Source organism: Anas platyrhynchos, chromosome 22, assembly GCF_047663525.1.
Source record: "Anas platyrhynchos isolate ZD024472 breed Pekin duck chromosome 22, IASCAAS_PekinDuck_T2T, whole genome shotgun sequence".
Taxonomy (NCBI): domain Eukaryota; kingdom Metazoa; phylum Chordata; class Aves; order Anseriformes; family Anatidae; genus Anas; species Anas platyrhynchos.
In genome coordinates this window covers 3457748-3485657 of record NC_092608.1, presented here as the reverse complement: position 1 = coordinate 3485657, position 27910 = coordinate 3457748, and the positions used below count along the sequence as shown (strand labels likewise).

Here is a 27910-nt window from a genome sequence, read left to right as displayed (position 1 = left end):
TTATGCCAGAAGAGAATTTGGGCTCCTTTTTGGAGGTGATTAGGACACCTCGTGTACCCTGAGCGTGAGTGCATGATGAGATAATCAACGGTGGATTGACAGTAATTAACACACCGCTCCAAATAACTCATTCTTTCTCTTAAACAAGTAGGAGATCAGAAGGCACAGCTTCCTGAGGCGTGCTAAGGAAATTACTCATCGCTCTATGCAAAACACAGCAGTTACTCTGAAAAACGACCTATAGTTAATTGTCAATCAGTGTAATAATGACACCATGCAAAGAGCACTAACAAAATATTGGAGGCTGCAGATTCAGCCACCAGCCTGTTCTTGTGTGGGGGTGGATACCCAGAAGGTGGAAGTGTAGATCTGATTACAAAAGTGGATCTACACTAATGCATTGTATAAGAATCTGGCCCCAAATGTTTGTTATGATTTGACATTTTTTTTTTCTTCACTGTTTTTTTCCACCAGTTTTAACCAAAAGAGGATTTTGAAAGGATTTTGCTTAAAGGTAGGAGCAGTGACTGGGTGAATGTAGAGCCCAGCCAGTGTTCCCAAGGACAAGGCATCCCTCAGGATGAAGGTGATGTCCCAACACCTTCTGCAGGGGCACTGCCAACACTGCTTTTTCCTTCCCTTCTGTCATTTTCTTGACTGCTTTTGGATCCAAATTGTAGAATTGCTCGGCCACTTTGCACAGTGTGTCCTTGGACAAGTTGTCTCCTGTCTTCTGACTCCACTTACATGTAATCAGCTGCCTTGTAACATTCACCAGGGAAGGTGGGAAGGACTATAAAGAGGAAAAAGGGTGAAGAAGTGAACAAATGCTTTAAGAGTTTGGCTTGAGATAAATATTATTGATATTATTTGGCCCATTCGTGGTCAATAATGTACTCCAAGGGCAATGCATTTTGCAAATGCCCCAGTGACAACTGAAAAACTTTGGAGAAAGCTCAGATGAGAGTGGAAATTAAGCTTATTAGTGGTAAAAGCAGAGGGGTGTCTCTATTTGCTAACGACACTGCGTAACCTGCTGCAAAGCTGTCTCTGCTGCTGCTCTGCTCCAGTCTACGTCACGGCGTCCCTCATGGATTGCAGCAAGTGCTGTCCTCAACAGCCCAAAGTGCCATGGCAATGTTGGAGTATCCCTGCATGAAGGGCAGCGTGGGGACACGGACACCATAAGGCTTTGCAGTTTTTCCTTGGGCAGTTTTACTGAGTGGGGCTAAATGGGGTAGCAGCGCCCTCTCCCTTGCCAGCAGCGCCCGGTGCAATGTGTGTGTGACGTTCTGCGCAGCCCTTTTCCCCTGTGGTCTCAGCTGTGCCTGGTACCGGAGTGCCCGGGTATTAAAATGGCCTTGGTTTGTCTTCTGTTGGCCCTGCAGGTCTGAGCAGTGACAGCGGGCTTGGGGGAAGCACGGACGGCAGCACGGATATCCTGGTGTTTGGCTCCGTGGTGGACAGCGTGACGGAGGAAGGTGGGTGCCACGCAGAGGCTGGTGATGGAGGTGATGTGAGGAGCAGCTAGAGCTGAGGCAGGAGGGATGGCCAAGACTATTTTGTGTACCAAAACCAATGGGAAATACAGAAAAATGGAAATGCCAAGCTTTTGGGTCATGTTTTGGCATCCCTTTCTCCCCCTCAGAGTGCGAGGTGTCAGAGGAGTCCAGCGGTGAAGCAGAGATTGAGCAGGAGGCATCAGATTTGGAGGACCTGCGGGAGCTGCACCCTGGCTTGTTGGTCTACAAGGCGGCACAAGCCCGAAACCTGCCGCTCATGGCAGAAGCCCTGGCTCATGGTGCTGAAGTCAACTGGGTGAACGATGAAGATGAAAACAAAACTCCTCTGATTCAAGCCGTGATGGGGGTATGTTGTGCTTGTGGCTGGGAGGTTATGGTTGGGAATGGGCGGCCTTGAGTCTGGTTTGGAGCACGCTGACAATAGGCAGCTATGTGCTCGGTACGGCAGGGTGAGTTTGAAAATAAAATTCCTCTTTGCTTTGCCAGGGCTCCTTGATAGCCTGTGAATTCCTGCTGCAGAATGGGGCAGATGTTAACCAAAGAGACAGCCGAGGCCGGGCTCCCTTGCACCATGCCACGTACCTGGGGCACACTGGGTAAGTCCTTCACATGCCGACTTGTTCCATCACCCTGGGCTGCAGCTTCAGAGTTGCCACAAAGTCATGGGATGGGAAGGAGAGCTGGTTTTTGGGTGGATTTCCATCCCAAACAGCGGTTCAGAGGGGAATCTGCCCAAGCAAGGAGAACTGTGACTGCCCGTGGGGGGACTGTGCTCTGTGCCTGCTCCAGCATGGAGGTGGGATTTCTGCTGATGGCCTTTTCTTCCCTTCTGCAGCCAGGTCTGCTTGTTCCTCAAGCGAGGGGCGAACCAGCACGCAGTGGACAGCGACGGGCAGGACCCGCTAAGTATCGCAGTCCAGGCGGCCAACGCAGACATCGTTACCTTGTAAGTGCCGCAAGGACCCTCCTTTCTCCCTGTAAGTAGCAGGAAGGAAGCCAAACCTCTCCCCCTTTGCTTTCTCTGTTTCACTCTAGGCTGCGTTTGGCCCGAATGAATGAGGAAATGCGAGAAGCAGAGGGCCCCTTCGGACAACCAGGTCAATATCCCAGCAACAGCCCTACTGAGCTCCAGTACAGGAAGTGTATACAAGAGTTCATCAGCCTTAACATAGATGAGTGTTAGTGACAACTCCCCCACCTCCCCTTTGCAGTCTTGAAGTGGGGCCGGATTCCTGGAAGCCCCGAGAGCCCCATCCTTGGTATATTGGTGTTTCTTGCAGATTGGTCTGTTTTTGATGCCTGCGCCTATAGGTTGAGATGCGTGCAGGAAGGAGGAGGGATCTTTCCTGCTAGCATCAAGTTCTCATGCTTGACTACTGGATGGTTGATTTTGTGTAGGAGATTCTTAGGGCATAACCACAGACCATGGCGTGTGGACTCGAGTGAGTGAAAAGTATGGGAGAAGAGTTTAGCATTAAACAAAACAAAAAGAAAAAAAAATAAAAAAAAAAAAAAAAGAAAGAAAGAAGAAAAGGAAACCCTCTATCACCAGGAGAAGCCCGCCAACACTAGGATCAGACGAACCTCTCTTGTCTCTGTTTCGGTGCAGTCACCACGCGCTGAATTCTCGTCTGAACCGTTTGGAAGGGATTCTGATGGGGAGCCCTCTCCTGGCAGTGCGACCAGCAGCCTGCTCTCTCCTGGGACTCTGCAGCATCTGGGAGCTGCTGGGGCCAGTTTAGAAAACTCAAATGCAACCTCTAAGTCGGGAACAGGCTGTTTCGTGGGGCAGATGCTTCGCTGCACAACAGAAGGGGTAGAATTGAGAGCCATGGCTACCCACCTCACTTGCTCTCAGGACTATTACCAGCCACGCTCCCCTTTTTTTGGCCTTGGTGGTTAGCTGGTCAAAGCCATAGCTCACCTGCTTCCTGGGCCGGGATGCGCTCTGCCCGTGGTGTGAAGCAGCAATGCTAACTTTTTTTTTGAGGCTGGGAGAAGCTTGTCGCTGGCGATGGGCTTTTCTGTCAGGGAAGAAAAGCCAAGTCCAACTGCCACTGCCAAGCTGGCTGGCTGCACGATGCAATTTGGTTTGGTTTGTTTCCTGGTCACCGTATTTCTGACTCAGTGTCTCTGTGAAGGAGACTCCTACCTGCATGTGTATCCCTCTGTGCTCACCCCGCATGCTCAAGCATGTGAGTAGGGCATCTCAGCAGCTGGCCTGGGGACTTCGGCGTTTCCCAGTTCCAATGACCAGCAGAATCTTCTTTTTTTTTTCTTTTTCTGGTATTATTCTTTGCTGGAGCAGGGGAATGTGTTTCTACTCAGAGCACTTTGTTGCTGGTGTTTATGGTCTGTTGTGGGGTCATGCTACAGCAGCCCTGCAGAGTTGGTTGGGAACTTGGGTGCCACGCTGAGATGTGCTCCTGCAAGAGCCACTTCTGAACGCCCTCAAACTGCTGTTGGCATCAGAAATTTTCAGGACTCGTGGGCAGCAGCCCACAGCTGGTATTCAGCCGGCCTGGGCACCTCGGCTGCTGGCTCTGGGCTTGGGCCATCGTGCCTTACAGATAGTCCTGAAGGGGTCGGGATCTCACGAGGAACACAAATACCAGGCAGAGCTCCCCGTCCTCCTGCATTACATCAGCAGTGAGACACAGTCATGCTCTTTTTCATCCACTCTTTGACTTCCTTTCTTTGTAAACTGGCAGGTGTCTTGCTGCAGCCCTTGGGGGGGTCAAACCTTTGCGGGTTTACTTCTGTCCTCAGATGCCAGCACAACCCAGCTCCTTGCTTGAGATAGTGCCCTCAGACTGATCCTACAGCGCTCAGAGTACACCCGTGTGTCTGCAAGTGGAACGAAAAAGAAGCTCCTCTTGGGCTCTGGTAGTTGTCCCCTCGGTTCCAGGGAGTGTCCCTGCTTCCCTCGGGAAGTGCTGCCCCATGTCCTGCTGCAGACAGATCACAGATTTCAGTCTCTGCACTCTGGGGCTTGAATCCCATCTTTCTCTTGTGGCTTTCTCATTCCTGTTCTCTCCTGAAGCTGCAGGATGCCCAGTGCCAAGTCCTGAGCTCAGTTCCAGGTGTCTGTTGTGAGCCCGAGATAGTCCCAGTGACCGTGCTGGAAGTGCTGCAGCTCAGTGGCGGTGCAGAATCCAGTCCCAGGGCCTGCCTTTCTTCCCTAAGCCACAAACCATCTCCTTCCACCACTGTTTAAAGAATTAATGATTATATTATTGGCCCCATCAGCCTTTTCACCCCTGGCAATGCCTTTCGCTGCATCTTCTCCATCATTCCACCCATCCTGCCTCGAGGACCAGGCTCTGTACCCAGCAAACTGGCTTTCTCCTTTCTCAGCTGCTCAATGCCTGCTCTGAAACTTTCATCCTTTGCACTGCTTTTCTTCCTGGTCCAAGTCATCCCGAGGTTACAGGGGCTCCCCCTCGGAGCAGTGCTGCCTTTTGCTGGTGTCACTGCTGTGTTGGCCGCCCTCCTCGTGGGCTGAGCCTGCTTGCTCTGCAGTCAGTGGCTGGCTGAGCCCTTCAGCAGGGCAGCACCGTGCATGGTTAGATCACCCCCTGGCATCCAGATCAGTGCTTGAGCGCTCAGGACAGGGACCAGCATGCAGCCAAGAAGCAGCTTTGCCGCCTGGGTCAGGAACTGGGAGATCCTCTGTGATGAATTCTCTTTGATAATCCCAGCCCATTTTATGCTTCCTGCATCTGTTGAGACGTTTGTCAGAGCTGATGTGGTTCCCTTGAGTTCTGAATCTTCCAGGCATCTTCCAGGGTACTTCAGAGATCGTGGCAGTGGAGCAGATGTCTCACCATCACCACGGTCCTGCTCTGTTAAGGATCTTCAGCATGATCATCATCTAGCAACGTTTTTCACATGCACAGCAACTTAAAACACCCCAGTCGGTTTCCCAGCTTCTAGGGGAAGTTAGGAATAGGCCTGATCCTTTCTGTAAGCCAAGGAGGACTGGAGACGTGGCTTCCACTTTGGGTCATTTTATTTCACAGTCGGCATGAGTGACTGATGAGAACAAAACAAGAACCGGGTACAGACAGGTCCAGTGAAGCTCAGACTTACTGCTGAAGTACATGAAGTTGAAGCGTGTGTAAATACTGATGCAAAAAGCAGTGTCTTGCAAGACAATTTATTTAACATGTATTGGTACTTTATTTAGATTCAATGTATAAAGCAACTTTGTGCACTTTTCCTACATACAGTATTGGGGGGTTTTATGTTCTTTTGTTATGGATTTTGTGCTGTCTTTTTTAATCAGTGGAATTGTTAAGTATTTAATTTATTATTGATGTGCCCAGAGGACTAGTGCAATTTTTATTCAATACAGTTTGTCTGTATTTAATGTCAGGATTTTTTTGTAGCATTGTTAGGGAATATTTTTCGAAACTTGCCTTTTTTTCCCCCACAGCTCTCCTCTTCCCCCTTCTCCACCCCCACCCCCCCCTTTTCTCTTCTCTTTTCATTATACAGATGACGAGGCATGAAATGCCTCAAGTTTGTAATATAATCAACCACTTTAGTACATCCTGCAGTTTCTAAAACAAAAACAACAAAAAAGGTTCTCCAGGAAAAAATGCTAAGGAGAGGCACTTCTCACTGGTTTGTGTTTGATTTATTAGATGGGGGCGTGTGTGTGTGCGTGCCTAGAGCTTTGGAGGGGGGGGGAGTGGGGAAGTTGGACATAAAGTTTGTTTTCAGCAAAATAAATGGCCAGCTGGGCTACAGGGAAGGCTAGATCTGAACACTCATTTTTTTTTTTTTCTCCTAGTACAGCTGGATTTGTGTTGTACAATCTCGTTTGAAATACCGAATGCCAAAACTCCTCCTCCTTTCTTTTCAAAGCGTGCATAGGTTGTAACTGTGCCAGTAACTTGGCTGCAACCACGGATAAGGTGAGAGGCTTTGCCTTTGTCTCGAAAGCAACATGCCAGGCATTGTCCAAACGCAAAAGGACCCAAACCCTTGCCCCAGCCCTGCAGATTCTGTCATCTTTTGAGTTTTTGAGACTCAAGAATTATTTCCATGCCTGTACTAGCTTTTGTTTGAGTTGACCCAAACCCTGTAACCGAGTGCCTGGACAGGTAGGCTGGGTTTGAGTCTTAGAGGCACCTGTCTCTGATTCCCCATGGGACAACTTCAAGTTGCTGGCAAGTTGAAATGATCCCCCCGGTGCCATCGAGGGGTGCCTTGGGTGTTTTTAATGTTGTGGTCTCTGAGATGCTCTCTGCACTGTGAAACTCCTTGGAATTGGATGAACTGGTGTCAAACCCTTTTTGTTTAAAGACAAGCTGAGGCTGTGATCAGCATAAAATAGATCAGTAACATCTCAGACCAGCACAAATGGCCATTATTTATGCAAGAGAAAACCAGGACCTCCAAAAGAAATGCACTGCTAAGCGATGGTCCAGCGGCCCTACCGCAGCCGTCCTCTGCTGCTGCTGGGCTGCCCCTGCCCCTGCTCCTCTCTCCTCGCTGCCCGAGCATTATTGCTTTCAACCAAAGACAAAACAGAGCGAAGGGACTCGATGTGATTTTTAAACACTTGGTTTGCTGATGACAAACGTCGGTGTGAGTGTGCCTGCGTGCGAGAGCATTTGGTGCTGATGTGTGGAGAAGGGTGGGCAAGGAGGGACCGAGCAGAAGGGAGAGTGGGAGTTTGAAAGAACTTTATTTATTATTTTTTTGAGATTCCAAAATATACAGTGCTGTTTCCATAGGAATGTGATTCATATCGCAGTCTGCCTGCTGGCTCCTCTGCCTGGTAGGGAATTTGGACTGGGGTATGTACCTCGCACGTGGTAGTGGGAGGAAAGGGCAGGCAAATAGTTATGGGGAGGGAAAGAGGGGTAGAGGTGGGAGCCACGATGGTTTTCAGGGCACGAGGAGGACCTTGTGTGTTCCTAGTGCAGGAGCTGAGATGGCTGGAGAGGCTGAAGCAGGAGCATCCCTCCACAACCATCCTGGCTCTCAGCAAGGGCCGTGGAGGTTTGTGTGTCCTCCTGCTCCACTCGCAGACACGCTGGAAGCAGCCAGGGAGTTGCCTTCAGGTTGTCCGTGGAGCTGTAGACCTGTCTCAGTCGCTTCCATCCATCCCATCCCTCCATCAGCACAGGAACATCAGGGTGAGTTCCCCACCCTGGGAGCCCTCGGTGTGACGCCTGGGGCTGCTGGATCACTGAGGGTGAGCGAGCCTTTTCCTAGGGCAGGGTGACACAGCCTGGGCTGGGAGCCTTTGGGACGAGACAGCCCAGCCAGCCTCTTGCTGGCCGAGGCTCCCGTACCTTCCTATCTAAACAGCACGGAGAGAAAGTTCTTCAGCCAAGTGAAAGCTGCTACGTGTGGTTGATTAACACGGCTCCGATACACGCCGAACGGCTGGGCTGCTGCACCAGGGGCTGGCACTTGCTGTAAATACGCTGTAACCTATTAACCTCCTTCACTTGCCTGCTTTCAGTACAACTTTGTAACACGTTTTTTAAGTCCCCCTTTCCCTACACAGCCTGTACTGACTGTAACTATGGAACCAGATATTCTGTATGTTATTACCTTTGTACAATTTTAAAACTGTTGCTGTGGTGTCTGCCTTTTTTTCCTCCTTTCTCTTCTATTGTCTCTTGAAACACTGTTAATAAAAATCTAGATGAACTCTTTCCCTCCTCTTTCTCTGGCTTGATTTATTTATGTACGGTTTCTTGCCTTGTTGCCTATATTAACTGGTCCTAGAACACCATCTCTTTTAACCTGTTTTCCTTTCCCACTGCACCCCACAGCTTGAATCTTATGTCAGTGAAGAGAATGCCGTGTAACTGCTCTGCTTTTTGTTGGGTTTCCGCGTTTTAATGTGATTTCAGGATGCTTGGGAAGAAGACTGGGGGAAGGTGACAGGCTCACATCACCCCTAATTCTCTTCCGAGTATCTGGGTTGGTCGCTGCTCGCTGTGTTATGAGCTCTGCTGCTGACTGCCCTGTGAAAGAAGACCTTGCACTAGGTCAAAAATCTGCACATGGACCGCTCCTTCCCCTGTATCACTGCAATCCTTCCCCCTGGGTTTCTCTCATCCCATGTGCCTGCGGCAGAAAAATAAAAAGAAAAGAAAGAGTGGCCTGGCCTCATGATTTCTATCATACCTAGCGTGGAAAACAGGTACAGAATAAAGAAGTGCTGTTAAGAGCTTCGTGTTTTCCTGTGGAGGGACAATCAGATCCCTATAAATAGAAATTAATGGATCAGGGTAGGCTCATGAACTCAATAAAGGACTTAAATAGGAAGGACACCTTGAAACCAGGAGCACTGCAGTCATTTAAGGCACTTACGGAAGCGCTGCATGGTCTTGCAGCAAAATTATAAGCACAGGGGTTTGGAGAGACTTGGCCTGCTGCCTGCCCTGTTCTTGTGCCATCCTTTTTTTCCTACTGCATTTCTATTTCATGACTAAAATGGACACTGTACAGAGATACAAGCCTCACAAGGATAAATACACAGAAGACCAAAAGGTAATTACTGAAGTCCAGAGCTGCAAAAGGCTGCCTTTCTCCTTCGTTACTGACTTAAATGCTCAAGTATCTTAAAAATCCAGGGCTAATACTTCACCCTGTAGCAGGATTCATATAATTGGAGTCAGGTCTGAGTGTTGCCATGTGCTGGGAGAGAGGAGCCTCAGTGAGCCTTTACAGTGACAATTTTCTCCTCATAACTGGAGAAAAAGAGCTTTCCTTCCCCAGGAAGGGAGCACACAGGAATCTGCTTTTGCTTTGGGGGAACAGAAGGAATTGGAAGGCCCAGGTTGGCCAAGATGGCTGCGTGGCAGGCACAAAATTGGGCCTTTCCTCAGCATTTCTGTGCCTGAAAATCAACAGGCCCTGGTTACAGCCTGGCTGGTGGTAACGGCCATGGTAGAAGTCCGAAGGGAGTCATTCTTGATGCCCTTTGGGCCTGCACTTTCCATACGGTGAAGGAGCCAACCCTCACGGCCTGCAGTGCCCACCCAGGAGCTGGGGAGGACACCGGTGTGTGGAAGGGGTCCCTGACCCACAGAGGGACCCGTCCTCTCCTCCTGCAGCAAGGACACGGCTGCAGAAACACTTTCTGCATCGCTATGCTGATGACAGATGCCGTGCCTCAGAGCTATGCAGCTCCTACCAGCCCTGGGCCTGCACTCCCAGTCGCTCTCCAGGCCATGTCTGCTGGCAGCCAGAGGCATAAAACATCTCTGAGAGCCTCCAGGTGGCCACACCGCTGGAGGTGAGTGCCTGGGATCTCTGGATCTCTCCCTTATCTTGTCCCCTGCAGCTACAGGGGTTCATCTCCAGGTGAAAACGAGCTCAGGAACGGTGGCAGAAATTGTCCTAGAACATCGGGCAGCCAATGTACGAGCACAGATGTCACTAATGGGATGCGGGTGCCTAATTATCTCTGGAATTGCAGGGTAAATCTGAAACCTTTCCTGCATCAAGGGAGGTTTGGTCACAGAGCCACGGCTGGGACACCTGAACCCTTTGCCTTCCCTGGGGCTTTGGGCTGGGCTTTGCGTCAGCTGCCACGGGGAGCTGTTATTACCCGATAGTGCCCTTCAGCGGGTGGGTGTTTTGTTCCAGGACAGGGGGACTGCCGTTGTACCGGCCCCAAACAGGCACTCGGAGGTCTGGCTGCCAAAACAGAAGCCAAAGACAATGAGTAAATCCCCTCGTGTTCACTCTGGCTTCTCCAGAAAGCCAGCACCAAGCCCTTTGGCCCCAGTCACAGGACGCTGCACTGTGGCACAATGAGAGACCTTCGCATTTCAGAGCAGCAAAAAGAAAAACAAACTAAATCTCCAGTCATGGTCTGTACTCAGAGCACTTTATTATGTAAAAAAAAAAAAAAAAAGTTACAAAACAAAGCTCGTTGATTGCTTGTCAATTCTTGTCTTCTGCAGAAAGTCATAACAAGATTGTAACAGACTAAAACGCTTCTGTGCAAATGTCATCATCAAAAATAAATATGTTATTTTATGTACACATAAGTTACTGTCAAATATTAACATTAAAACAGCTCTGTTTACAAATTGGCTGCAGTAAAAATGCAGCATTGTTTTGATCTTCTAAATAATTCAGATGCTTCTTCTGTGACAGAAAAAAAGTCATCGACCCCGTTTCTTCTAATTCCTCTCCTCTACGACAGCGAGTCTCGCTTGAAATAATCTGGGCTCAGTCTGAAAGCATTCTGTGCATGGTGCTCAAAATGCAACAGCAGTAGGACAAGGACAGAGGTGTCTTGAAGGCGAAGCTGTGATCAGAGCAGGCTCTTGTTACTGCATCCTCTGCCATCCTCAAGGCACCGCTGGCTGGTAGGAGCGCACACTCCTTAGCCTCCACTGGAAATCTCTCCATTAGAAGGCAGGCTGACTTTCCTCTTGAGTATATTTGTGAAATGCAGATGGGCCTGTCTAATGCCACAGACTGATTTCCTCATAAGGGTTTAAAAGTTAGAAGCTATGAATAGGCTTTTATGAGGACAGGATGACTGCCCAGAGAGCAGAAGTAGAGTTCTCCCCTCCCCAGATACTCATTAAGAACAAAAGAACATCGCATGATGCCTGTATCCAGGACACAGGGATGGTTTAATAACGAACCCGTAGCAGCTGGAAGATTCCTAAGCTCCCAGTGTGGTGTTTCGGTGCTCACAGATGGTGATTCCAGAACATTTCTGTTTGCAGCCTTTCTGATGGCACCTGAGCATTAGGGGAGCTCCACGTCTCCCACTCCTCTGGGCACATAAGCCTTAGTGATTTAGCTCCGTTTCCAAAGAGCTGTCCTTCATATATCTAAATCCATTAAACACCACATCTGGGTGGCTCTCTGGCATCTCCACCTTGCTGGAGGGGGGGTGAAGATGCAGGTCACTGTTGCTGTCCATGGCAATAGTCACTCCAGAGGGGTGAGTATGAGCAGGATCAGCCCTTTTGCCAGCTTCTTGCACAACACGGTAGTTTTCTAGGGTCAAGCTCATGTTAGGGACGGAAGGAGTGTGAGCTACTTCTAACGTCTTCCTTGACCAGACCTTCTGATAGCAGAAGAGGAGAGACAAGACCAGTGTGTCTATGAGCAGCTCAAGCATTTCCACTACAGACAACACTGAGGATCCAAACCAGAGACTCCATTGGCTTCCCATGCTGGACAGAAGCAAATTATCCTGTGGAAAGGATCAAAAGACCACATTTACCAAACATGGAATTATTGCATGTTACCAGCAGATCTGTCAGCTATTTGTCATCTGTGTGACTGTGTGAACTATGACATTTTCAAGTTTATTCCTCAAGAGGAAATCCCACCCATCCTGGGGGCTGTAAATAATCCTCCCTCCAACCATACACAGCACACCATAATTAATAAGAGGTAAAAATGTTTTGAGCTGGTTTAGTGCAACCTACTGAGAGTAAAGGAGACTCGTTCACAGACTGGTAGTAGAGCTGCTTGTAGAAGATAGTCACCTTGGCGATGTCTTTCCTGCGTTGGAGAAAAGGAGCAGTTAGCAAGGTGCCCACACCTAGCTAAGTTAGTTAATGGGCTAAGTTAGTTAGTGGGCTAACTGTAAGTTTCCCCACTTGCTCAAGCTTTCCTCCTGAGTTTAACATTAGCTTGGGAAATTAGGTTAGAAACAGGTTACAGAAGTGACTGTCTTACAGTGTTGTGAGGAAAGATGGCATATTTATCGGAGGAACCTGTGCATTTTTCTCTTGTCCTCCAGAGTTCTCTAAGGATGAAGATAATCCACAATTGTCATAATACCTTTCTCAGTAACTAACCTGTTGCTAGTAGAGTTATATCCATTCTGATGCCTTAGAGCTTGGCGGACCCAGTCCTGCAACAGATATATGTATGTTACTGGCAATCTTCTGAATTTTGGTGTGTTTAATATTTTGTAAAGGTAGATTTCATAAGCAATAAAATGGGTATTGCTAATAAGGAAAAAGGATGTAGTTAATTGGTTAATGGCATATGGTAGTAGCTGTGGAGTAACAGCTATCTATATTTACCAGACAGCAAGGGGCTACACACTGATATTTCAGGTGTATATAATATTTTGATTCTTAAATTCCGCCTTTAACGGCAACCCCACTAAATCACTTCCTTTTTAAAAATGTATGGGTTGCATTTACACCTGATTGTAATCTATTTCACATGAATTAATTACCTGGCCATACAGCCTGAATGACCATTTAGCATTAGAGCATAAGAAATGGCAAGAGGTCATCTACTGACTCACAGAGTTTCCATTGCAGCCTGCAGGATCTCACAAACAGCAATGCGTGAGTGATTATACCACAACACCCACTGGAAGCAGAAAGTCCTTATCACCGTTTTGGAGGTGGGAACTCAGGCAGTGAGCTGAATTTTTTTCAGGTCACAAGGAAATTTGGATCAGAACTGGAGCTGAATTTGTCTCTCCAGACTCTCAGTCTGACATCTCAGCTATGGAGGCATTACACTGTGCTCAGGTCTTGGACTACTTTGCTTTTGCTGCCCAGCTCTTTGTGTTCATCCTTAATGTGCCTGCAAACATACTAGATACAGCTTCACCTCTAAACTAAGCCATTGTCTGTATGGATTACCTGAGACTTTGCTGATGGCCATTTAGCTGTCCCAGCAGACACCTTGTACAGCGATTCCCTGTTAAAATAAAAATGGAGATTATAATCACTATGACTCTTGGCATTTAGAAGTGAAGGAGTTCAACAAGCTGACTGCTTGCCCAAAGCAGAAATACTAGGAGCTGATCTTGAGGACCCTGGAAAAAGCTTTGCTAATCAGCTTAGAGAACAAAACCAGAGGTTGGCTGAGAACTGTTTGGATTGGGAAAAAAAAAAAACAAAACTAGAACAGTTTGAAAATCCTGGAACTCCTCTTTGATGTGGTCAAAACCAAGGTATTTGATATTTTGCTTTAAAATTCTCTCTTTCTATTTTGAATGCTGGCACTTATTGTGCTCTGCTCTTGTGACCTACCGGCAAGGCTTGGGGCACTGGTCAAAACAATTCAGGTGATGATTTCTGAGCCTGTTGTAAAGCTGGTAAAAGCAGTGACCTGGTGGAAAAAATGAGAGAAACACACTCAGACATTTCCTCAGGAAATGGAAGGCATCTACAGAGTGGAAGGGCAGCAATCTAAGGAGCCGTGTAAGCTGTGACTGTGCCAGGGAGGCGTTCCCTGCTGGCAAGGACAGGACAGAAGTGTTTTGCTCTTACCCCACGCAGGTTGCTTGTTGTAGTTACAGTACTCAGCACCGGGAGGCAGTGGGTAGTAGTAATAGCCACAGCCACATTTTCGAACCATTATGTGCTGAAAGCAGGAATGCAGACAAGCCTGGAAAAAAAAAGAAGAAAAAAAAAAAGGAAAAAAAAAATGGATCAGACAGAAATTCCCCAAACCTTCAGACAATTGCGTGCAGCTGCTAGGAGATGTACAGATTGCATGACTGCAAAAAAGATGCCAGCCATTACTAGGGCAAGCTGAGGCAAAAGGTCTTAATTTTTCACTCCACGACTTTCCTTCTGAGAACATCATGGAACTCAGTGAGACAGATCTCTTTCTGATTATGTCCTGTAACATCTCAGTTAAACAGCCCAAGCATCCAGAGCCAGTATCAACTTCTTACAAGATCAAAAACCTGATGGCCCAAGAACATCCTCCCAGAACAGGACCTCCCAGCCTTGGCTGGTTCACTGCCTCATCTCCCCTGTGCCACAATTTGGGGAGAGCCCCAGTATCCCCTGCTCAGTGAAACACATTCCCAGCTCTAACACCATGTTTGTGAGCTACTTTTGGATGGCATAAATCACTGTTATCTCCAGCAGTGATCCTACTGATTTGTAAAAGCTCTCTGGAGAGTAAGTTATGGATTTTTTGGTATTTATCCGCTCTGAGTAAGCTGGGGCCTCAGCCAGCCACTCTGACAATACCTGTAGGGTGTAGGAGTTGTTGTACAGGAGTTTAACATTCACATCACTGCCATCAGTCGTGCATTTCCCATAATTGCCACCCAGGCGATTCACCTCATCCTGTGGACACAGAAAAGAGGCCTGAGTGATTAGAAGCTTTAATTGGCCCTAGCCATTACCATCTAAACGTAACTGTATGGAGCACCATATATATCAAGGACAGAAAGTAAGCTTATATATATATATATATATTTGGTCAGTCACTATGGCTCAGCTGACAAGCAGTAACTCATCACATCAACATAACCCAATCACTTTTGGATGTTTGTTCTCATCCTTACAGGCACATGAAGCCCCTTGTGTGGAGATACACCAAGGTGGAGGAGCCTCAGTGTAAAAACAATTCAGTCTTCCCAATGTACTGAGGACCAAAAGGTCACTTGTACAGTTGGAATAATTTTGTTTTACCTATGGGAACCCGAGCACAGTGGAGAGAGAAAATGGGCTTGCATGCAGAGTCAAAGTGAACAACAGAGCCTCACAAGCCCATTGTGTGAGTCAGTCAGAGTTCGTCTCCTTGCAACTTTCTGCCATCAGAAGGAAAAGAAATAATGCTCTTGAGCAAGTGACTAACCTGCTGAATGCCTATGGTGGTTGCAATGCCTGGTCTGATGTCAAAGCCTTCGTGCTCAAGGAATGGTGTCTGATTGTGGTTGTGTATCATCACTTTCACACCTGCTACTGTAGACAGGAGTGGGATGTGATCCTTCTGCTCTGCTCTCAGGATAAGGGAAAGTCCTGTAAACCACAGAAAAGGGAAGCTTGTAACAATTTATTTGGGGTTGAAATAGGAACGTCACCACATCTTGAATTCTCAGCACTGATGAAATTGCTCTTAGCTCACAGAAGACGCACTGGTTTTCCTTAGAGACCTGGTGAATGGTCGGGTAGCTGTTGCACCAGCCTACTCCAAAACTGTAATAATGTTCTGCCTGAAACCTGGGACATCATTCTGTTATGTAACTAGCTGATACGGCCATCATATACATGTGGCTAGTGAAGCACCAAATACAGCACATAATTCGTGCTACCAGACTAGAAGGGAGGGCTATATATCAGTAAGACATTTATAGAAGACAGACATTTAATCCATAGTCAAATTACGTTCACTTTACCTCATCCCACCCTTTGTCACGTAACATACCATAAGGAATTCCTGGTTTTGTTGCTGTCCAAAAGGAGTCTGTTCCCTTGCTGTTAAAAGTATAGCAGCTTCCGAAGACTGGGTGGTGAAAGTGAACATAGTCACTGAAACCAAGAAAGATTTTGATAGGTTTTAATTACAAGTGTAAGAATGCCTTTACTTCTACAATGCATGTGTTTTGTGTATGGGGGGTGTGTGTATGTACAGGGGTGCCTATAGGAAAGAATTACTAATTCACCAAAAAAAACAGGAAAAATTAGCTGCTCAGAGATTCAATGCTTGCAGGTTACAGCCAGAGTGGCAAATACAGGAGTCAAATTCAGAGATCTGACCTGTGTTTCCTTCTACCAAACAGATTCATTTGTTTCCTGCCTGTCCCAAAATCCAGGCAGGCTGAAACACGAGACCAATTCTGTGTTCTGAACACAGAAGCACAGAATGGCTTGGGTGGGAAGGGACCTTAAAGTTTATCTAATTCCAACTCCCCTGCTATGGGCAGGGACGCCTCCCACTAGATCAGGTTGCTCAAAGCCCCATCCAACCTGTCCTTAAAAACTCCCAGGGATGGGGCATCCAATCATTAAGACAAAGAGCTTCTCTCTCCTTGTACACTTAAAAATTATACCACTTAGGGTCATGATGAACTTCCCTGGGCAAGTCAACCATAGGCATGAAAGAATTAGAAACTACAACTTTGCTTTTGTGCTAGGCAGCAGGCCCACTTCTTTGCATCAAGGCACAAAAGGGTGCAGAAAGACCATCAGACCCTGTTGGCATTAACCTGAGTCCTCCTGGCATAAAGGTTAAGAGCAATCCTTGTGCTCAAAGGCCAAGTCACATGGTAAGAGCAATGAGACCCTTATGCTTCCCATTCTCTCCCCACTTTTTATTGTTCCAGTAAAAACAGTCCCCACTTTTACGCTCCTTTCCACCCATGCAGGCAATCATTCACTATTTATCATCCAATACAGTCAGCACATCCCTGTACTAGTGAAGTCTCAGTTCCTGCTGAATTTCCCTTAGGCTTTTTTGACAGCCTAATACACTCACTACCAATCACAGAGGCAACTCATGGGGCAACGCCAGTTTCTAGGTTCCTAGCTCTGTGCTTTGATCATGACAGGCGGCTCTTTCTTTGAGTCAGGTCTCCACCAAGAGCTGAGTCTGGCAGTTTGCCATGAGATGCGATGCCTCACCCTACAGGCTCAGTTTCAAGTCCCTGAGTTTTGCTGAAATCGCAGTCAGCACCTCAGGAAGCAACATACCTGGGCCTGCAGGGCTCCCCATCATACTGGCAGGAGTAGACCATATCTTCTATCTGCTCCTCGTGATCAGAGATGTTGATTATAACCGGCAGCTGGGACATGATATTCATGTAGTGAAACCTGTACCATTCAAGAATTGCATCCATCCCAGATGAATAGGTCTTGTAAAAGCAGTTCCCACCTGTGGCATTGCACTGGGAAAAAAGAAGAGAGGAACCATTCAGCATAACCAGGCCATGACAGCTTGAGGGTGACAGAGATCAGGGGGCAAAGGAAATACCACATATAAGGACGTGGAGAACCTCTATTTTTCCAGAAAATGAAGTGTCTGAGCACTTTAGCTATGTGATAAGCACCTTCTCTCCCTGAGACTAGGTGAGGTGTGCTCCTTCATCTCAGTGGTCTCAGTGGGGAAAAGAGACAGATGAGAGCAGAGGAGCAAACTCAAGTACGTTGGGAGAAAGAAGGAGAGGGGTGGTAGGAATTCTCTACAACCCATGAATCATGGACCAAGTCCTGAGACGCTTTCTTTGTTCTTACTCAGGCCTTAGACAGGTGAACACCCACAGGTTCTGGTGAAAGTGTGCTTGGTGAAGGACCTCAGGAGAGGGCAGGGCGATAATCATCAGGCAAAAATTGCTGGCCTTTCAAGCCACATCAATTTCTCTCTCAGAGCTGTTGCTCTTAGGTCTGTGCTAATTCTGTTCATGAGATGAAGGAGTTGAAGCATTCACGTTATTCTCCAAAGTAACAAGCACCCATTTGTGGTATTCATTGTCTTGATTATTTATTGTCATGTCTTGTGTTATCTGTGACAATTCTAGTGCCCCAGTACCACAGCATTTAGACACTGAGGAAATTCTTGTTATTTTATATGGGCTCTTCATTCTCTGTTATTTCTGGGCTCACCTGCTAAGTGTAGATGTTTTGTATAATTTTAGAAAGGGGTACAATGATTCCCACAGCCTATTGCTACCTTTCTGTACCAAATTCATTACTGCCAGAGGGATGTTACAGGTGGGTGAGTTGTGTAAGGCCGCTGAAGTTTTTATTGCTTCACTTGACAAGAACCATGGCAATCAGCACAAAATGATGATGATATAGGGATGGACTCCTCCTCAAATATCCTCCAAGCTGCCATTACACATCACTAAAACTACCTATTTTTTTCACTGACTTGTTGAATGTACCTGGTGAGATCTCTGTCAGGGCCCTGAATGTCCCTATAGACCTTAACAGCCCTGAGCAGCCTCACCTGGGGCCTCCACCTGGGGCCAGGAGCCCATTTAAGCTCAGCTTGGGGTCTTTAAGCTGTTTTTGGGGGATGCTGTAGGACTGCTGGTCTCTATTGAGACCACAGCTATGTCCCTGCCTCACCACAGGTCTTGTTGACCCAGACCCTGACCTGTGGACAAGCCTCCTGACCTCGAACCTGCCTCATCACTGGGATCTCAGCCATGAGCTGGATTTTGGTCAAAGCTGGCCATCATCTTTGCACTCTTCTCACTCAGGTAAGGTGTGATGGGGCCCTGTAAGAGATGTCCCTGCCCTGCTGGCCTTGGCTTCTCTCTAAATCTGCCCTGTCTGGGAACAGATTCATATATTTAAGATGACACACACTTACCAGCTTGAAGCCCACGCGGGACTGTCTCTTTCCTGTCTTATTGTTGAGCTCAGGTGTTCTCAGTAGTGAGAAGTTTTGGCTCAGTTTGAAGCTGGATCTGCTGAGGTTGCCTGTGCTTGACAAGTCTCTCATGTGGATGTTTTTCTCATTCATGTGGAACAAGCTGGCTGTTGTGTTGATGCCGTATAGAAAAGCAATAGATTCCTCTGCCATGCGATCCAACTGAACCAAGTGTTCACTGACCAGCTCAAATCTGTGAGGACCAGAAATATTTGCTAGGTGTGAATATCTATGCTTCTTTGAGACAAAAGCACTTAACGTGCCTCATAGTAACTATAAAATGCTGTTCTCATGGTCTCTGCAGACCTTGATGTCTGCCTGAGAAAAGGTAGTGATTGTGCTGCTGTGCTCAGCATGTCTAATTTCATTGAGTTAATTTATTAGGAACTCCAGCAGCTGCATTTCCAGTTTCTGGGTCCTCCACTGAAAACCTCAAAGTTTGCTGTCGTGCAACATCAGCTGCACAAACAGGCCCTCCTGTCAGCCAATTACTTAATTGTTTCTGAGGAAATTACACAATTCCTTCAACCTCTTGATAAATTGCCACTACTGTATGAGCCTTGTTTGACAAACATACTCCGAAAGACTTCCACGGAAGGTTTATTGTTTCATTAAAGTCCTTTGTCTGAATAAAAAAAAGGCAGAGTCAGCATTAGTGTGAGTCACTCCAGTGATCTGTGATTTAGCTATGAATAAATACATGCAGTAACCATGTATTTTGGGGAAGGAATATTTTTATCAGAGCATGAAATCAGTTAGCACTCGAACCAGGTGTCGAGGCAGAGTTCTCCTGATCCTGAATCAGTGCATCAGATAAACTGCTATGTACTGTTGCCCAATTCCAAACAAGATCTGGTCTGAGAACCAGTTTGGAAATAAATCCTTCTGCATCTCACGGGCCTTTCTACTGCCCACCCTGCCTGGATCAGCAGCAAAGCTCCTCCAGGCTTCGCTCAGTCACCTTCTAGGCCCTTGTAGCTAAAGACAGGGTTATAGCCAAGGGGAAAAAACATGTTACCTGTATGGGTCCAGATTGCAGATAGTGATTGCTGGAAACATCTTGGGCTCGGAATCAATGGACATGGTCAGGACAACCGGGTAGGCCCAGTACTGACTGAACATAAGTGCAAATTGCCAGTACAACATGCCGAAGCTGGCGAGTAAAAGCAGAGTCCAAAAAGCTGTTTTCATCTTGTTGCTGTCCGAGCACACGAGGCGGATGGTGCCATGGATTGTGGTGTTCTTGCAGAAGAACTCAAACATGTCCTTGAAGGAATCATAGAACTCGATCAAGCCTTCTTTTCTCTCTTCCTCCTCTCTTGCCACTTCCTGCTCCATCCTTTAAGTCTGTTTCTGTTTAACAAGAAGGAAAGAAAATAGCTTGTGAGAGAGACCACGGTTGATCTGTGGACATGTTCAAACAGGGTGTGAATGAGTTTATTAGCAAAAAGCTGAAAATAGCTATGAGCTGGCTTTTGTCCCTCTTCACAGAGTTTGAATACCAGGGAGTAGCAAAACTCAAATGTTCTGCATGCTGCTGCCTAAGTACCTTCAAGTGATTTTATCACACGCACTATGACATCTCTGTTAGTGTGGATATGCAAAGTTAATGTGACTAATACCCAAGCTGCTGAGAAGTCTTCAGCCAAAGCAGCGTGTAGCTTGCTTCTTTCTAAGAATACTGAGGACCAACACTTAATTCTGAAAAATCTACTCCCATTTATTAATGGATGTGCAACTAATTCCTTAATATAAGTAAATTGCTGGTGAAACGTGCTGGGCTAGGAAGCTTGAAATTGTCTCAGAATGAGCAGTATGGCTTCATCCTTATGTCAGGGAATCAAAGGATAAATCCAGCTTTCCAGTGTGTGGAAGGGAGAAATTAGGACTGGTTTTGAACTATTGCATGGTCTGACATTCTGTAGAGTGGAAGTGAATGGGATTAATGTCTGCTATTCCTGAAATACAGCCACTTCCGAGATGAAATACAGTATGTATTTCATAGTTCAAATGAGTACAATCAGATCTTCAGGAAAGGAAGTGGAGGGAAACTCCTCAGCTGAAACCACAGAGGGAATTAACCAAATTGGGATGTGGATAGAGCATTGCAGCTCCTACTTAAAATTAAATGCTCTTTGGTTGTTTCTGAAGACCACAGTAACATTAATTACTGCCATTAGAAATTTTGCCATTACCTCTTACATAAATACTTTCTTCCAAGAATCTACAAATCTCTTTATAAAGGGGGTCTTATCTTTATCTCTGTTTTACAGGTGTGAAAATGAGGAACAGAAATTGAACATCATCCAAGAGTGGCATAACTGGAAATCAAAATCCACATCTGCTTCGTCATGGTAAGTAAAAAGTCTGTTACGCTACGCTAGATTATCTCAGAATTTCTGCTGATGAAAGTGAATGTTATTTATGCTCGTGTGCTTTAGTCAGCATGGACTGATGGAATCTTCCCAGGTTTCAGTACCGGCTTGGACATAGGATTTATGTTGACATACTTCCACTTAGTGAACATGACATCAAGTCCTGTAATGTGTGAGTTTCCAACATGACAGCACTCTATGAATCACCCTGCTTATTATGCTATTAAGAGAAGTTTTTGCTGGTTGCAACACTTCGCTCCAACCTTAACTCCAAATAACAATCTGTTAAGTACACTGTTAACAGAGTTTGAAGTCAAGAAATGCGCACACAAATAACTAAAGCATGGTTCAAAGCGGGCTCTGCAATAGTGAAACAAATACTCAAGACCCAAGATCTCAGTGAAGGGTCCGAAGTGTTTGGGGTTGTCTCAGCCTGAGGAGCCAGTGAGGGTACCCCAGGTCTGCTGATAAACGCTGATGCCCTGACCTTCAGCGTTCATCCTCAACTAGACCTCTCCGTGTCAAAACACGGTTTTATCTCAAAGGTTCTTGGACTAGGATGCTTCAAATGAAATACCATCTTAAGCTATTAAGAAAGTCCCTTCTGTGTATTTTTCATGTCAGAAAAACTAGGAATAATCATGTAATACTGAATTGCACTTCAGAAAGCTGTGCATCAGATCAGCTTTATGACAAACAGCACACAAGTGTATTATTTGACAAGGAAACCCTGCGTATTACCAGTTATTTTCCCCAAAGACCGTGACAGATCCAAGTTTGTATTTTCTGAGCTATCATTTCACAATAATAACACAAAATTCACTCAAGGGCATATGAATCTGCTGTATGCGTTAAAATTAATCGTGACAATTATTTTTCAGTTTTCTTAAAATACATGTGAACAAATACGGAAAGCTCAAGCAAAGTGACATATATATATAAATATAAATATAAAAGGCATGAACAATTAAAAGAACGCATTATAAAGAACTGAAGTGGGAGATGAGAATTTCCCCTTTTGCTATGGGGAAATACTTTGTTTTTGCATTGTGCTGATATGGTTGATCTGCTATTCCCCCATAGACTACCCAGAGCCATAGTTTTGAATCACTGGCTACAAATTTTACCGGCCAGACTTACAGCTGAAGGCTTCCATCTGAGTGCTTCTTTGTTCAAAAGGATTATCTGTGGCAAATTAGAAATGAATCCATGGTAGTCTTGCTACCACTAATTGCTACACATTTTTTGTTAGATTAAATTTTTAGGCCAAATTATGCGTTCAGCCTTTATCTTATTCAATCTTTTCTAATTTTATTTGAATAAAAATAAATGAAAACAAGTCTACAGTATATTTTAACAAATATATTGGATGAGCCCTTGAATATTTACAGTGGTTTAAGATGGAAATGAAAACTGAGACTAAAATGGGAAAATGAAATTTGTTACTGTAATAATCTTACTACAGCCAGCCTTGCTCTAATGAGAAAAAGAATAAAAGGCAATATTTACCAAAAATGAATGGTAAATCTGTCAAACACTTTTTCTATGTATAATTTGGAATCTAAAAAAAAAAAAAATACCTGTAAGCTTTCAAACCATAGCTTTTAGGGGCAGTGCAGTTCCTAGAAATTCTGATTTGGCTCTTGAGGCTATGGCTAGCTAGTTCATACCATTTGAAAACATTCTTAAAGCAGCTAAAGAGGAAAACCTTATGGCAATCTTTCAAAATGCACATGTACAGGCAACAGAACATCCTCTCTACCGGTTTCCCAGGCGAGCCTACCACTAATTCATTTAAAAATTGCAATTGCAGTCAAGGACTTAACAAAACAGTGAACAGTTGACTGTCTTGTCTGTGGTAAGTGCCTGGAGAGAGGCTGCAGGTTATAGAGCCTGTGGAAGTCAGAAAGCAATGGCAGACAGGTATATGTTCATCGGTTATCACAGCAACGCAATGCTCAGCACATTAAACACCTACACGCACATCATGTAGTCAAACATTTAACCTTGTATATATCTGTATCTATAAATAAATCATACATCTATACAGAAACATACAGTAAAACAACGAAGTCCAAATTTCAAAAACATCTCTACCGTACCTTGGCAGGAGCTCTATGTTTTAGAGTAGGCACTAAGCTCGGCCTTCAGCTTTTTCCTGGACAGAAGACAAGTCTCGGTCCCAAGCTTTGGCTGCCTTTTCTAACTGAAGATATGCTGGAGCTGTCCAGCCTATATGGATCAAATTGATGACATCAAAAGGGGCAGGTCTTAAAAAACAAATCATGGGAATTATTCAAAGCATGATCCAGGGAATAGGAAGTGAATGAACTGGACAAACAAGTTAACATTAAGGTTACACTTGAGTTAAGGTTGGTATGACTGGGGGGGATGGGGGTGATCCTTTTTTTTAATGGCCAGAACAGTTTTTTAGCCATAATTTCTATAAATATGTAGTGAAATAGTTATGGGAGCTGGAAGGTTCTTCCTGCTCTGAGCTTCCCTATCAAGGAATGAGCTTTCTGCCTTCTTTCCATGGTTTCCGGAGGCTTGCATGATCACTAGTAATTGAAGCCATTAGGGTTTCTATATGTGTGCTTCAGGAATTACATACCTAGGTGTAATCTGAAATGATCAGCTACCCGGTCTGTGTAAGGTGCACGTGGCAGTGGATTTCTTCCTGCTTCTCCAAAACTATTGCTCACCTGTAGTGGGTTCTCCCACATCTGTTAAAAACTCAGCTCTTCGGATGGTGGGACCTGAATGGACTCAATCTGAGCTATCAATCATGATAATTGATTTAAAACAGGGCACTCTGCTTTTGTAATAGCGCTTAGTTAAGATTTATAAAAGTCTTTAGCAAAATTATTTGGTATTCTGAAACTTCCTAAAACAAACAAAAACCCTTGATTTACTTGTATAATTAATACTGACATCTGCCCAGCTGGAAGACAGCTCTGGGTTGGTTTTGCAAGGAGCTTGTTATAAAATATCAAATACTCTGGATATGGATAATGTTTAGAGCTCCAAATCTGACCTGCGGAGCTTCTGCCTGCCTTTCAAAATCACCTAGTAAATGGGTTTTCTGTTACATTGGAAATTGTAAGATACTTTTAGATGCGAAATAAAAGATAATTGAAATTTCTTGTGAAATTGAATTCACGAAGGGAGACAAGGATCAGGAAAAACTGAGAAAATACTCTTCTGATTTTGATTAATTTAAATCCTTGTATGGTCTCTTTACATTTTTAACAATTGTTTTGTGTGGGTTCGATTTTAGAAAAACATAACATTAAAAACATTCATCTCAATGTTAAGAGAATGTTCTAAAAGAATTAAAGAGCTGCTATTAATGTCTTTGCCTTCTTCCGTACTAAAAGGAAATTTTGCAAAACTATTTGGAAAATGTTTTAGATTTTGAAAAAGCCAGTACTTTAGGGTGTAAAAAGCAAACTTGAAATTAAAAAGAAATCTAGTTGGCTCTGAAGTTAACAGTTACAATAGAGCCACTTGTCACTGATGGATGAAGCCGTTAAATTCTCGTTAAAAATCTCCGAACACTGAAAACCTACTTCTGTCATCTTCATTTATTCGTCCCCCACCCTTCTTTCTCTCCTTTTATATTGTGTAATAGCAAAAGGCAACAATAAATCTTTGACAATGAAATTATTGCACAATGAGCGCACAAGGCAAATTCTGTTGCTTCATTATGGCTGCAGGCCTCGGTGTAGGGATTGCCTGGCCACACATCCGAACAATGCCTTCTGAGCCAGCCATGAGATTTTCCTGCAGGAAATGAAGAACTGGATGTGCAGACACAGCTGTCCCTCAAGCAAGAGGCCCTTTCTGTTTGCCCTCACTCATTTGTCATCCCATGACCTGCACTGCAGGCAGAAGGAAAGAAAACTCTTGGGCTGGTTCAAAGTTGGTGTTTCTATCCAAAATCCAGAAATAGATACTGTAAATAACACTCGTGATGCAGTCCTTTAGTGCTGCAGAGAAAGACTATGCTGTAATTACTTCCAGTGGGACAGAAAATCTGTTAGTGCTTGTATGCTGTAAGAGGGAAGGAGAACGTGTGTGCCCACCACCCCTTTGCCAGGTTGGGCTTTGCTCGAGGTGTTATAGCTACTGCCCTACCCCATGCTCCCAACCCTTGGTTCTGCACCCATCTCGTGGATTGCTGAAACAGGAGTGAAAATGAGACCGCACAGAAGGAGCCCTTGAATACGTGCCTATCTCCGTATCAGCACCCGCTTGGAGTAACACAAGAGGTACAAAGAATGTCCTGCAGGCAGAGAGAGACTGCAGCTATTTCACATGGACAGGGGAGATAATCAGTGAATTGATGGTCCTTGTGGAATGGACTTAGGCACTTACAGAAATCTACACTTGGATGATTTTTTTGTTTATTTTTGAATATTTCCTGACAGCTGGTGCTGGAATTTTTGTTCTCTGTCGAGTAAACCCCTCTTATTGCCCTTGTTAGATACAAGCAGATGAACCGTGCAGCTAGCAGGCAGCATGCAGAGCATTTGGGGGGGGGGGGGGAAACTGCCCCTTACTAGATGTGCTGTTACAGGCCGGAGTTGTAAAAATAAATAAAATAAAAAAATATATTAATAATAAAGTCTCAGAGATTGAACAGGGGAGTGTAGTAATGATCTCTAGCTTGAGTCCCTCCTGCTGTGTCTGGCAGGCCCTCCAGAGCTCAAATAGCATCGTCCACCCTCACTTTAAATGTCTGGAATTACACGCCACAGTGTCTGAACTTGTAAGAGCAAGGAGTTGCAGTGAGGTCTGATCACACTGGTGTGAGTGCTTTCCTTAATCATGGAAATGACCCCCCTTGATCCCTCCCCAAGGTACTGTGCTGTGACCCCACAGCTCAGAGAAGCCAACCTGGAGCTGTCCTCCCATAGGAACCTGAGGACACTCCAACAGCTTGGTCACAGACTTCCCCAGTTGGCTGAGAGTTGCTTGAGCTGAGAGGCATAAAACAAATCAGCAAACTGAAATGATGCATCCAACCCCCCCGCTCCTAGCAGCTCTCCTTGCTGCCACACCATGCTGTAAACTTCACTGTAATTTGCTGTCCACTAACTGCACAAACCGTCCTTCGGTTATTAACTTTCTCCCTTGCTGCACTTGTTTCCTATTACTGTGCTCTCTCACACTTAAGTGTTTCATTACTTTCTGTTCTTTTTCCTGAACTCGCCTGTGTCTGGCAGAGATTCCCACTGCTTTCCCTGCCCCAATCTTCAGCCTCAGCTGAGCAAAGCAGCCCCTGGCACCCGTGTCCTCTGGGAGCAGGAGGGTGCCGGAGCAGATCCTGCACCCTCCTGCCTCCAGCAGGCTTTGTAAGTCCAAAGTTCATCTTGATTTTTTTTAGAGAATCAGGCTTTACTCACGTCACTTGCTCCTGCATGGGTGCTGTTTGATATCCTGGAGTGCCCCAGGTACTCTCTCAAGCCATCTTCCCACATTTTCCCTCATTGCAGAGGACCCGGCATACCAACCCGGCTTTCCCCACGCCGGGATCAGTGTGACTTGCCTCCTCCTGTTTTGTGGAAACTCCCTCAGAAGGCTTTCTTCATGGCCACTGGACGAGCCAGTCTATTCCTCCTCCCACTCACGGGCGGACAAACTCCTGTGGGCAACTCGAGCAGAAGGAAACTCCCAGCATTTCCTCCTTGTCTTCTTGGTTGGCTGCGCCGCGTATGGGCTTGAGCTGGCATGCACTGGGCTCTGCCTCCTGCCTTTGCTCCTGGCTCTTCCTAGGCAGAAGCACGTTGTCTTCCTTTCTGCACACAAAATTGGTCTCTGCTGCCCTCCTGGATAAGGGAGCAGTGCTCAGAGATATTATGGGAGTGCTGACAGCTTGTCCGGCCCCACGCAAGAGGCAGAACAATGGCAGTCCCTGCCCTGGAGAGCTTTTGAATATTGCTTCATGTCTCCTGATCCTGCCCCGAATGTTCCCATACTGACCCTGTTTTTCAGATGCTTTCCTCACCTCCGGGTATTTCAACTGAAGCTCTCTGTTTACCAAAATCTCTTCAGAGAACCCCAGTGTTCATTGTTTGACCTGTGTGATGCTTTGAGCAGTGGCTGAGGGGATCTATATCTCAAAACCACAGTGAGCTCTGCCTGCAGGAACAGAATAGCATTGGCGTACCTCAGCTTCCCTTCTGCGCTGGTTTGCATCCAGCCAAGGCAGCGTCAAGTGCTGCAGAGGCTGCCAAACCTGCTCAAGGCAGTAGGTGAGGGCTCCTTAACCTGTGCTGAGCTCCCTGGTGCTCCGGTTTTGTCACCAGCAGCGCCTGAGTTAGCAAGGCTGAAGCTAGCTGGAACATCCCTACAAAACCCAGAAGCCAGAGCAGCGAGCACATGCGTGTTCTGCTAGTCACCAGCCATTTAAACGTTCCCTAATTACACCCCTCGTTATGAAAAGGCCCCACGTAAACCCTGCTTTTCATTAAGCCTCCACCAGAGGCGCTTACAGTCAAAAATGCAGCTTCAGAAGCAAAATCCTGCTCGCTCCCAGTATGACCAAGCATTCATTTCCACTCACTCACCTGTCTGAGTAAGACGTCTGTAGCTGCTCCTGTCATCCCTCTGGGATAGTACCTGCTCTTTCTTTTCCTTCCTGTTCTCTGCTCTCCTCGTTCTTTAGTCACAGGCCTTCAGAGATGCTGTTCCACCTGTTGGGACCTGCCTACCCCTCAGCCATTTCGAAGGCTGACAGGCCGGTGAAATCCTGCTTGCCGGTGGACTTTTTATCCTCCTCCAGCTCAGACGCAGTATCTGTAGGAATGCTGAGGCAATTAGGACTGGCAGAGGCTGTAGGACATCAGTCAGAACTTCTTGTTCTGTGGACATAAGCGATGAAGCTGCCTTGCAATCACAGACCCC

The 27910-nt window shown here is 46.0% G+C and overlaps 2 protein-coding genes and 1 long non-coding RNA gene across 9 annotated transcripts in view; 2 read left to right on the top strand and 1 right to left on the bottom strand.

Annotated features, from left to right (window-relative positions):
• Positions 1-8203, top strand: part of ACAP3 (ArfGAP with coiled-coil, ankyrin repeat and PH domains 3) — a 70123-nt gene extending 61920 nt beyond the window's left edge. For 4 of the 5 annotated variants that reach the window (XM_072027034.1, XM_038166625.2, XM_072027030.1 and 1 more), the window contains 5 exons: positions 1389-1481; positions 1649-1869; positions 2010-2119; positions 2359-2469; positions 2559-8203. In XM_072027034.1, coding sequence (XP_071883135.1) covers positions 1389-1481; positions 1649-1869; positions 2010-2119; positions 2359-2469; positions 2559-2706 — 683 coding nt within the window. In that variant the 3' untranslated portion in view covers positions 2707-8203. Of the gene's footprint in view, positions 1-1380; positions 1482-1648; positions 1870-2009; positions 2120-2358; positions 2470-2558 lie in introns of all 5 variants that reach the window. The other variant, XM_072027032.1, reaches the window with a different exon arrangement.
• Positions 8204-10394: 2191 nt separating this feature from the next.
• SCNN1D (sodium channel epithelial 1 subunit delta) lies at positions 10395-27707 on the bottom strand. 3 transcript variants are annotated; one of them, XM_072027037.1, is made up of 13 exons: positions 27574-27707; positions 19642-19976; positions 18564-18816; positions 16940-17133; positions 15675-15778; positions 15105-15268; positions 14492-14590; positions 13778-13895; positions 13538-13616; positions 13145-13202; positions 12338-12393; positions 11963-12038; positions 10395-11724 (listed from the first exon to the last, which is right to left on the bottom strand). In XM_072027037.1, exons 2-13 carry the CDS (start codon positions 19959-19961, stop codon positions 11314-11316), a joined length of 1932 nt encoding a protein of 643 aa, XP_071883138.1. In that variant the 5' UTR covers positions 19962-19976; positions 27574-27707; the 3' UTR covers positions 10395-11313. The 3 variants fall into 3 exon arrangements, with proteins under 3 accessions (XP_071883138.1, XP_005008876.2, XP_071883139.1); XM_005008819.6 differs by lacking the exon at positions 27574-27707 and adding an exon at positions 26410-26570; XM_072027038.1 differs by lacking the exon at positions 27574-27707 and adding an exon at positions 23101-23237.
• Positions 18237-26152, top strand: LOC106014517 (uncharacterized). Its single transcript, XR_001185906.5, has 3 exons — positions 18237-18450; positions 20897-20977; positions 24718-26152. It is a non-coding gene; the product is annotated as an uncharacterized lncRNA (long non-coding RNA).
• Positions 27708-27910: the final 203 nt, after the last annotated feature.